Source organism: Rhea americana, unplaced genomic scaffold (genome assembly GCF_003343005.1).
Source record: "Rhea americana isolate MKP2758 unplaced genomic scaffold, rheAme1 scaffold_278, whole genome shotgun sequence".
NCBI lineage: Eukaryota > Metazoa > Chordata > Aves > Rheiformes > Rheidae > Rhea > Rhea americana.
The window spans coordinates 702,175-713,339 of record NW_028186399.1 but is presented as its reverse complement, the minus strand read 5'-3'; the positions used below and the strand labels follow the sequence as shown (position 1 = coordinate 713,339).

General features: G+C 60.4%; 1 protein-coding gene across 1 annotated transcript in view; it reads right to left on the bottom strand.

Annotated features, from left to right (window-relative positions):
• Nucleotides 1-3,610, bottom strand: part of KANK3 (KN motif and ankyrin repeat domains 3) — a 22,824-nt gene extending 19,214 nt beyond the window's left edge. Inside the window, exons 1-3 of the mRNA XM_085308551.1 lie at nt 3,498-3,610; nt 2,350-2,406; nt 1,801-1,921 (exon numbers count right to left, since the gene is read on the bottom strand). Coding sequence (XP_085164677.1) covers nt 1,801-1,921; nt 2,350-2,406; nt 3,498-3,610 — 291 coding nt within the window. The remainder of the gene's footprint in view (nt 1-1,800; nt 1,922-2,349; nt 2,407-3,497) is intronic.
• Between the last annotated feature and the right edge of the window lie 7,555 nt (nt 3,611-11,165).

Here is an 11,165-nt window from a genome sequence, read left to right as displayed (position 1 = left end):
CTGGGTACTGGAGGTGGGGGATGGGGTGGCTGCTGGGTGTGGGTGAGGGGGTAGGTGCACAGGGTTGGTGCTGGGGGTGAGTGAGTGGGGCATGTGCTGGGGGTGAGTGCCTGGAGTGGGTGCCCGGGATGGGTTGAGGGGTGGGTGCTAGCGGTGGGTGCCATGGGTAGACGTGGTGGGACAGGTGCCTGCAGGAGGTACCTGTGGTGAGCACTGGGGTGGGTTACTGGGGTGATGCCCTGGATAGGTACTGAGGTTTGAGGCCTGGGCTGGGTCCCTGGGCTGCGTGGGGAGGTGGGTGCCAGGCCAGGTGTCTGAGGGACACACACGGATCTGCCAGGAGGTGAGGGCAGGACCAGCCAGCACCCTGGGAACCAAATGCACTTTGGGATGTTGTTTGCAGAGGGTGCAAGAAACTCAGGGATGGTTTTGCGTGAAATGAATGATGAAAAACACCCCTGAAAGCCTCTGCTGGAAATRGTCCTCCTTTGAATGGGATGGTTGGCAGTGCCACCAGGAGTGGCTGCGCCTGGGTGGGACCTTCCTTCTCCCAAGGGCTCCCTTCAACCTGGGAGGCTTTTGAAGGACAGGCAGGCCAGTGGGGTGCCTGTCCCACCACTGTCTGTGAGGGAAGAGCTGTCACCACCATCAGTCCAGCATGTTGTTGCCAGGAAGCCCTCAGGGAAAAGGTACTGGGAAAATATTTCCCAAATAACATTTTTAGGCCCTTCTCAAGGGTGAGGAAAGGAGGTTCCTGCCACGCCACTTTGCTCCCCAGTGGATGAGGCCCAGTGCAGTGGAGGGGACAGCTGGGGACAGGGACGTGTGGCAGCCCTTGGGGAAAGCAAACCCGGCGCACTCTGAGCTCTGCCGCAGAGCACGGGGCACCAGGGCCACCGGCCATCAATCATTTAGAGCTGTTAATTTTTAATGCGCAAAAATCTCGTTAAGTAAGAGGCCCAGCACGGAGCAGCGCTGATGATTAATTCAGAGCGTGACGCAGGAGCGCAGGAGCCGAGCGCCGCGCCGGGCTGCAGCGTGCGCCGAGGACCCGCTGCAGCGCTGCGGTCGCCGAGCCCCGTTCCCGCGCCAGCGCGGACGGGGAGCTGCCGCGCGCCCGCGGGTCTGCAAAGTGGAGCAGGTCGCGGAGCGAGGAGGGAGGCTGCCGTGGGACAGGTCTTCCCACGTGGCCATTGTCACGTGTCACCGTCACACTGGAAGCCCCAGTGGGGCCCCAGATAAGTGATGCCGTGGTGGCAAATATTGGTTTCCTCCCCGAACTGGCCAAGGCAGGGCAGATATTCCTGTTGGAGCAGCAGTGGGGGCTCAGGTGTCCCCTCTGGCCAAGATGCCCCAGCAGGACTGGGGTTACGAGACCAGGAGCTATTCCTTGCTTCAGGCATTGCAGCCGTTGGTGTCGGACCCCAGGACGTCTGGTGGCTTCTCCGTGCTGATGTCTCCTCCGATTCTGTGGGGCTGGGCCAGGCAGGGGAGAACCCCCCATTTACAGCCCGAAGCTCTGTGCCAATAATTGCATGAACGGAGACTTTTATAAGCAATGAAACCAGCAGGCAAAAACTTCTCGTGGAGCTGCAACTCCCTTTCCTCCTTCCTCCCCGCGAGGAGGAGCAGAAGAGCACGAACTGACCTCGGGGAGGACGAGCCCAAACAAGAGACCATTAGTGGGGTGTGAGAAGACGAGCAAATAATCCATAAATCCTTTGCAGCAAGGCAGGGAGGAAAAGCACCCGCAGATAACTGAGGTGATTCAGGGCGTTTTGCTCCAGCCTTTGCTCAAACCGGCAGCGACTGGGGAGACAACAGGGTTCGCACCAGTAAGCGGGATGAGCTCATCGGCTGGGCTGGGGAAAGCAGGCTGGAGAGCACGTAGCCCGCGACATCGTCAAGTCGGCCAGGCCTTCTGGAAGGGCAGGAGTTCGGCTCAGCCCCGCGGGCAGAGCGAAGGGCCGGAGGCCGAGGGAGGCAGGGACGTGCTCTGCGGACGTCCCCGCGAGCCCCACCAGGAACCCGCTGGTGTCAACCGCCGGCCGCCGATCCCCGCAGCACGCCGCTGTCCCCACGCCGTCGTCCCCGTGCAAGGGGCACGTGTTTCTTTAGTGCTAAAACGCAGCTGCCAYGTTTCAGATGTGAACGGAGAAGGTGTTCCCTCAACTGCCGAGGCGTTACTCCCTTTGGGGCTGGTAATTGCGTTTCTCCGATGGATTCTTGAGCCTCCAGGCTTTAAGCTAAGTGTTTGAAGAGGTCTGTGCCTCATTCCTGCCTTCACGTTCAAAGGCAATTAATCTGGGGGATGTGTCATTTCAGGGGTTGCCATGGGATCTACCCTACCGGGAACCATCATAGACATTTTCAGCTTTGAACAACTTCACTTCTTGGTACTGAGTGCTGGAAACAGAACAGCAAGGGACTTTCCTGTTTTAGCAGAATACTTCAAGAAATTGAACACCTTGGTGTCTCCAGATGCCCCATCTGTCGGTGTTTCCCTGTCTCGTGCTCTGGTTGTGAGCTCCACTGTGTCTGCAGGACCTCAGTGCAGGTTCTACACATGGGTTTGCTGGAGAACTGGGGATGAGAAAAGCAACAACAATAGTCAGTGCAATTTTAGGAAACGTGGTGGCAGCGAAACAAGTTAAAAAGCAGTGAAGAAAGCACGTTCAGCTGGAAGGCAGCGGCGTGGGAGTTCATAGCGGCGGCATGTGATGCCTCTGCTCTGCCCACGTTGCTCCAGCRGGCACGGCGACCAGGGGAATCAGCCGTCCAGAGGGACAGGCAGGATTGCAGCGCAGTCCTGTGGATCCCCTCCAGGTTTTGGGATGCTTCCGGCTCCCAGTGCCCCCCAGTGCAGCCACGGCCTGTCCAGCTAAGGTGGACCCGATCCAGGCCCACCTCGCTGCTGGGACTGCCCTGTGTGTGCGGGGAGCCCTTCCCCAGCCCAGGAGGAAACCTGCTGCTCTGCACGAATGCAGAGCAATAAAGTGGATTTTCAAGTCCCCAAATTCCACGTGAGGCAYGGAGGAAAGAGCGATAATGGAAGGGCTCCACTTTGGGAAGGGGGGAATCTTAAATAATTAAGAGAAATAGTGAGGTGGAAACAAATATGCAGCGGGTTTGGGGCTCCCTGGAAGGAAGCGGAGATGAAAGGAACGGCCTTGCTACAATATTCATAAAGCTCTGACGGCGAAGGCCGCAGTGCCTCGAAGAAGGTTTAGTGCGTGAGCTGTRCTCCTCCGGAGACCCTGTGCACGGCTCCGGGAGGCCGGGGCTGCCTGCACAGGCGTGGGAGGACGCGCCTGGGCCCCGCGGTGCTTTTTACGTTTTATGGGGCAGCCGTGGGTCTCGTGGCTTCCTGCTAATGGTGCTGTGTCCAGGAGCGTGCCTCCATCCAGCCCGCGCCAGCTCTGCGGGGGGCTCGCTGCAGAGCCCTCCGGCACGCTCCGGGATCGCTCCCACTGGGAATGACACCAAGGCGGCCTGACCGCTGCCGCTGCCAGCGGCGACCAGCCCCGGGCAGGACGTCGCTGGGCTGGTCGAGAAACGCCGGCGCCCTTCGGCCCCGCTGCAGCCCCCCGGGCCCCGGGCTCCGGGTCATCGCAGCCCCGGGAGGGCAGACGCAGCTCCTGGGCGGTCGGGGCCGTTTCTCGGGAGATCTGGCTTCATTTTAACATTCTGCACTTTGGACTTTCCGTTAATGTAGTGCAAAGAACTGGGGCACTTTCCACCTCCAGTGCATCCCCGAGTGCTTGCAGCCTGCGCTGCTTTGGGCTGCTTGTCTCATCTCGGATAAGAAGAGACCCCCGTTCCCACGTGTCCCCCCCTTCCTGACACTGGTGAGGGAAAGGTGTCTCCTAGGGAAGGAATTGACCCCAAACTGAGTTTTCTACATGACTCCTCCATAAAGCAGAGTCACGCAGATAATCCTGCAAAAACTCTTGTCTGTCCAGGGGAGATCCCTTTCCAGGAGCTTGCACCTGAGGTGGGCACCATGAATCTGGATTTGTTCCTGACATCCAGGATTCCATTGACTACTGCCCTGGGGGAAAACATGTTTGGAAGATGTTACCGCTGGAGGCGGACTGCCCCGATGCGTCCTCCCCCTGAACTTGGAGCGTCCGGGGTCCTTAGCCCTGGCTACGTGGCTGATCGCCCCGAGGAGAAGCACAGAAGCTCTGATGAAACCAGTTTTGCYGCTGATCTTCATCACCTGCAACCAAGGCCAGGTAGCTCCACACCACAGGCTCCACTGATGCATGGACAAAACTGCCCGAATTTGCTGCTTTCCTCGCTCAGAAACCACAACCAGCTGGTAGCTCCTGCATTTTTTCTCTCCAYGTGTTCCCAATTTTGGGGTGGACTTGGTTGGCACAGCCCAGCATTAAGGAGAGCCACGAACATCTGGAACATCTTTTAGAAATAAGAACCTAATATGCCTCGCCTTTTTCGGCTGCTGGGGACCCCAAGCTTCGGCTCGCGAGGGGTTTCCGTTCCCAGCACGGACGCGGGGCGCTGAGCCAGCGACGGCGCGGGCGGCGCGACAGCCCTTCCGCGCGTTTCCCCACCGCCTCTGCGTCTCTTCCCGCACGCGGCTGCCCGGTCCGGCGCCGCAGACCTTCCTCCGAGCAGGATGCGGCAGGCCCTAACCTAGCAGCGCGTTTAAGCGCGCGGGGTCAGCGGCGTTCTCCAACGCGCCGGCACCGGCGCACGGCTTCAACCGAGCTGCGCTGGCCGCTCCGTCCTGCGCGCCCGCTGGCTCCCGCAACCGCCTTCCCGAGCCCGCGGGCTCGTAAAGCGCCTCCGGCCAGCTCCTGGTTTGGAGCTGCTCCCTTCCGCGGAAATCCAGGCACGCCGCGGCCCTTCTCTCCCGGCGGGGAGGGGAGGTGGGCTCCCGGCTGGAGGCGCCGGCGGACCTTCAGTGCCGCCTTAATGCGAGGTCTGGCGCTGGCCCGCGCAGCCCCTTCCTCCTCCTCCTCCTCCTCCTCAGCTGTGGTCTCGCTTGGCCCCTGGATACCCGACGTGGCGAAAAAGACCCGTCGCATCTTTCGGCTGCTGCTACGGTTACAAAATCTCGCGGCGTTTCCGCAGGAAACGAAGGGCAGAGCCCCGGGCACCGCTCGGCTTCGTGATATGATTTATTTCTTTTTAACCTTCCCAGGGTGCCGGGCTCTGTCGCCATGGTTACTAACGGGGTCGGGCTGCTAACGAGGCTTCTCGCTCCAGCCCTACCCTGCTGCCTTCGCCCGGGGCCCCCTTCCTGCCCCCCTGCCAAGGCAGAGCCCGGGCGACCGGGGATCCCGCGACTTGCCGGCTAGGAAATCCCGCCGGCTGCCTCCCGCCTTCTTGCTTTTATTGCTCTTCACGCTGCTCTTTTCCGAAACGGCCCCTCGGCCTCCCGGCTCTGCTAACGCCGAGCTGCGCCGGGGCATCGACGGAGCCGGGCAGCGAGAGACCCGGCTGCTTGCCCGCCCTGGGGCGACGAGGGGCCCGGGCCCCGCTGCTGCCCACGGCGATGCCGCGGTGCTCAGGACCGCGGCGGCGTGGGGGTCGCGCAGGCGCTGCTGGGCACCCGAGCGGGTCTGGCCGGGGGTCTCCGCAGCGAGGGGAGCGAAGRGTGAGGCTGCAAAAGCTGCTTAAAGGATTTGAATTCTTAATCCCCATTAGAAATTAATGTCCAAATCCCCGGAGTGGTGGCAAATCCYACCCCAGAACTTCATTTTTCTTAAAACAAGAAAGAACAAAAGCTGCGAGCGTGCAGGAGCCGGCAGGCGCGGGAGCTGGGCTGCCCTTTGCGCCCAGAGCCGCCCGCCAGCCCAGGCGCCCTACGGCACYGTCAGCCTTATTTTCCCTTTCGATTTTGGGACCCACTCAAGACAACAGAGTAATTTAAGGCTTTTGGATGAGAGAGATGTTTCTGGGTGCAGGTGCTGGKGTGCCTCCCAGCAGAGAGGCCGGGGCTTGCTGCAAGAGAGGTGAGTCCCGGATGGGCTTTGGGCCAGGCTGTGGGGCCAGCAGGGTAGATGGCATCTCCAGCAGCTTGTTTTGGTCCTTCCAGCTCCCAGTGATGGCTTGTCCTGCTCCACAGAGCTGTGCTGGAGCCACAGCATCTCCAGTGGCTTCCCCCACATGCAAGCATCGGTCGGGATCTCCCAGACCGACGTCCAGCGYAGGGGTGTCTCTCCTGAGTGAGGCTGCTCCGGGTGCCTCACTCATTGCAGGATGGAGGCAACCAAGCTCGGACTTGGCAAGATGAATTTTGAAAAGCAGATAAAGCTCCCTTTCCACTTGGGAGAAAGAGGAAAGGGAGGAGCAGCACGCGGTGGAGACGGAGCATCCTGGCCGCTTGTTTCTAGCCGTGGGGGAGCAGCCAAAGCTGCAACTGCTTTTTGCACAACACCTTTCCAGCTTCGAGGTGCCTCTGCCCAGCTGCTCCCAGGCTGTCCCTAGAGCTGCGCCCAGGCCCTTGGCATCGCCCGGGGGGACCTGGAGGAGGAGAAGCCAGGCAGCCCCCAGCAGCAAAGGCGACCTGGGTTCCCCGCCCTGAGCTCTCCACAAATTGTCCCTTCCCACCGTTCTCCTGGTTTAACCACCATCCCCGAGGAGGGGTCTGGAGATCCCTCTGGGATACGTTCACGTGATGCATTGGGAGAAACGTCTGAGCTGGGCCCCACGGCTGGCGGGGAGAGGAGRCAAGCAGGAGCCTTTCCCTGGGGCGAGCGCAGGAGGGAGCCTCCCGCGCCGAGGACTCGGCCCATGGGGCTGGAGGACGCTCGCGGGTGGGCGCTCAGCGTGCAGGGAAAGCCCAAACTCGTGATATACTCACACCTCGGCTCTGTCCGCTGGGAACCCCCACGAGGACTTGGTCTTGAGTGTCCCAGCACGTGGCAGTTCTCACACAACAAGGGTATAAAGTTTCTTCCAAGAAGCCAAAAGCGTGGGCGCGAAGCCCACCGCACGGCTCCCAAGCCCCGCTGCAATCTCGTTTCCTACCCGGGAGGGCCAGTGAGGGGATCCCGCCCCAGTGCGATCTCATCCCTCCCCGAGCCGCGCGTCAGCGGCTTCCTCAGCGCTCTGCTCCCGGGCGTTTGGGAAGACGCTCCCCTCTTCTTTCGGTTCGGAGCAGCCGTTCTTCGGGAAGCCCTGCCTTGCTTCCAAAGCGGTTCCCGGCGGGCRTAGCGAAGGGCTAAGTTAATTTTACACGTGACTGATTTTCACACCTCCGCCGAAAGGCGTTCTCTCTCTCGAGGAGCTGTGCATACCACGTATAATTTGATTATTTGTTGAATGAGCAAGAGCAGGCAGCACAGAAACTGCGTTTGATTCCCGAACCATTGGAAAAGGCCGACGGGCTTCTCACTGGAGAAGTGAACTGAAAAGTGGATTTGCTCCCCATGCAGATACGACTGAATAAATATATCCGGGGGCGGGAGGGGGGTGTGAACTGCCAGCACTGAATTCGGTTGTTCCCTTCGTCAGCAAGGGTCACCGCTCACGTCGAAGCCGGTGGACAAGCAGAGGCGCCCAGGCCCGCCGGGGCGGCGGGGACGGACGTGGGGCCGCCGGGCTTGCGCTGACCCCGCGTCCTCGCGGCCCGGGGCAAAAATCACRGCCGGTGCATTCAAGCGCTTTTCGAGGTCTTTTGCAAAGAAAGGCTTTAAAATATCCACCCCGGAGCGTCAGGCTGGAACTGCCTCTTAGATTCTCTGACGCAGTTCAAAATTAGAACAAACSTTTTCAGTTTCCATGTAAAATGAAGTTCTCAAATTCTCTGACAAACCGAGAGGCTTTGCTTCCCGGCGGATTACGGCAAGGCTTCCTCTGCGCACGAAAGGCTGCCTTTCAAACGCCAAACGGGAGGAATTTCTAAACAGGAAATGGTCTGGATTTGCAAAATTTGATTTAATTCGATTTTTTTTTCAGCGCTCGGGGAGGGCTGCTGACGACCCTGAGAAATTCGGAGCGAGCTCGGCGGCCCCGGCTCTGCCGAAACCGCGGTCCAGCCCCGCTCTGCGCCCCCGGCGCCCAGGAGAAGCCCCGCGGCCGGCCCGGCGCCGAGCCCTGCGGAGCGGCTCCCGCGCTTTCCGCATCCGCCCCCACGCGAGGCGGCGGGCCGGGGGCCGGCGGCGATGCCGGCGGGAGAGGGCAGACCCCTCCGGACGTCCCAGACCTCGGCGGCTCCTCGGGTTTGGTATAATTTTACTTGCCCGGGTGGTAATCGCAACCAACATCGTCGCCGCGACGGCGCGCGGGGGGGGGGGAGCCGGGCGCCGTCAGCCGCGATGAACGTTTAAACTCCGGTTAATTAACAGGTTCGGGCAAGACCAAACAAGAGCTGAGTCTCCTTGAGGCAGGCGACGGGCGAGCTCAACGCAGGCTGACAGCCGCCTCCGGGAGCCGGCGGGGCGCCGGAGCGGAGCGCGGGGGGAGCCGCTCGCTCCGTTTGCCGCCGGCCCCCCCGGTCGGCCCCGCGCGGGACGGAGGAGGACGCTCCAGGTCCCCGCTGCGCGCCTGCCCCTCCGGGAGGAGGGACGAGCGGGCGCCTGCGGGCGCCGCGGGCTGCAGCGAAACGGCCTTTCCTCGCCGGTCCCGGGTGGAAAGTTCGGGCTCTGCTCTTCGGGTTCGAAGCCGGGCTCTGCTCTGCAACCTGGGCTTGCTTCAGAGGTGGCCCCACGTGAGGAGGTGCCACCATGTTCTTCCAAAACCGCCAGGGAGGCCAAGGAATAAGCCCTTCCCCGAGCAGCGGTGGGTCGGGGACACCCGGAGAGGAACTGGGCCTTGAGCGAGAGGTAGTGTGAGGACAGTAAAGGAAATCAGAGATACGGGCAGGAAATAACAAAAGTGAGTCAGTGGAGAAACATGCAGGCAAGGGCARTTTCGGAAAAACTAATCTGCAAGAGATAACGTGCCTGGGATGGAGGAGCCTCAAGACCGGCAAATCACAAGGGAGCTGGAGAACCACGGCACAGAGGTGTCCGAAACTCCAGCGCCCGATGTGGGTCTCTGCACGTGTTTGCACCATGCTTGGCGACATCACCCAAGGCGGGTGGAAGGAGTGAGCGGCAGGAGTGGTGCTGAGCACCCACATTTGGCTCTTCTGGATAGCACATGGGCTCAGGACAGATTTAGTAGCTTCCAAACATTTCCGGAGCCCCTGAAATCCTACGCTATGCTTTTATCCCCATGCAGACGGGACTAGCTGTGGTGCAGCCAGCCTGCTTTTAGTCTGGTGGAGATTAAGCTCTCCAGGGCCTAATGGCAATTCTTTTGGCAACCATTCAGCAGGCCTTAATCCATCTTATCTCCCCTCTGAAAGGATGAATTAGGCGCGTCTCCAAGTGATCAATGGGGAGCAGAAGTGACAGGAGCTCTAGCAACGCACAAGCTGCTGTGGGCTCCCTGGGGATGCCCTACATCTGACAGAGAGGCCACGTAGCTGCAGTGCCACGGGTAAAGGCCAAAGCAATTTGGAGGCCTGAGAAGAGGCAACGTTAAAGGTCCCGTTGGCCAGAAACCCGGCACACTTTCCTCTGCACATCRGCACCTTCTCACGTTTCTCCCACTGAATATCCAGATGTTGGGATTACTGGTTGTGCCTGAATATTGAAGGCCTGAATTTCCTTGAGATTTGCTTGGGTATGAGCCAAGGGTGGAGTCTCATCTTCTTTGCACCAGGAGAAGCAGGCAGGACTTYTCTATGCTGGTTCCTTAATGGGAACAGGAGGAGATTGGTGCTGGGGGACAACGTGGCCCTGCAGTGACACATCTCTGCTCCCTCTGTGCAAAGGCTCCCATGACACCACCAGCACCTTTCCAATCCTTCCAGCCCATTTGGTACCCAAGGATGTCCCTGCTCTGGCAGTCGGTATGTGGACTGGACTCATCTCAGCAGCCTGCAGAAGATGTCATGGCCATGGCCATCTGGCCCCTCTTTGACGAGGCTRTCACTTTGCAGCCCTATGAAGCTGTATTCCCACTACCACTCTCGTGGTCCCGTGGTTGTGCACTTGCCATCTTCAGTTTGCCTGTTTGCAAACTTTGTCAAGATGATGCTAATAACAACTGTGTTAATTGACTGTCTCTCCGAGCTCTGCATGATCCGTTTGGTCATTTTGGAGGGATGTTGTCACACTAACATAAACGAGGGGTGGCATTCATCTCCCTAGCAGCCGTCTGGAGCGCAGGACTCGTGTCTGAGCCAGTGACCTGAGGCGCTCGCTGCGCGTCAGGGTGACCTRTTCACTGTGGGCACGGGAGTCAAGGGTGCCGCTTGGCTCAGCTCAGCGTAGACGTTTAGCAAGAGGAACCATGGCTCAGACCTCCGCCAAGCACGAAGGCCGTGGAGGAGGGGGCTTGCATAAGACATCTCCACCGTAGACACCGAGAGGCAGAGAACCAGACCCCAGCCAGACTTTTTGCCCCCAAACTGCTGGCCATCACTGGGTTTTAGATGATTGCCCATCACTGTGGCATCTTGCCTTCCCTCYGCTCCTTCCATGTGAAATCGCTAATGACGGTGAAATCTTCTGGGGACTCCGCAGAGCCTGAAATTTCCTGCTTTTCCAGGTCAAACCTCTGCTGGCAGTGGGCGTTTGGGGCTTTAATGTCTTCTCGGCCACATTATTCCTCAGCTGACAGATGGCCCAGCTTGCTCGCGCACCAGCCCGGCTGGGGGTCCGGGCCGCGGCGTGGCACCCGGGCAGGGTCTCACGGTCCTGCGGCTGGTGCGTTTGCAGGGTTGGGACCTGCTGGCCGACGCGCTGGTGGCGGTGCCGCGCTCGCCTCCCCCGTCGCCAAAACCGGGTGCTCAGAAGGTCGCAGCACGGACTCTCTCCCCGTCGCGATGAGACCTGAATAAGAAAACCCCCCTGGGGAAGGGCCAGCTGACGGGCTAGAGCTTTCCAGCGCACCTGAGTCGCGGCCTCAGGCTTCTCCTTCCCGCGGCAGAAGCTCTGCTCTCGGGCAGGCGGAAGCGGGGGGCTGCAGTCCGCGGGGGAGCCGAGATCCCGGGAGCGTTCCCGGATATCGCACGGCTCACGGGACCGTTAACGGGAGGGAGGATTTTTGCAGCCCGGCTCTTTCTGAGCCGCTCGCTTGACTTCAACGGCAGCTTTAGCGAGAGGGCGAAGCTTGGGAAGGGGGAGCTGAAGCAGTGG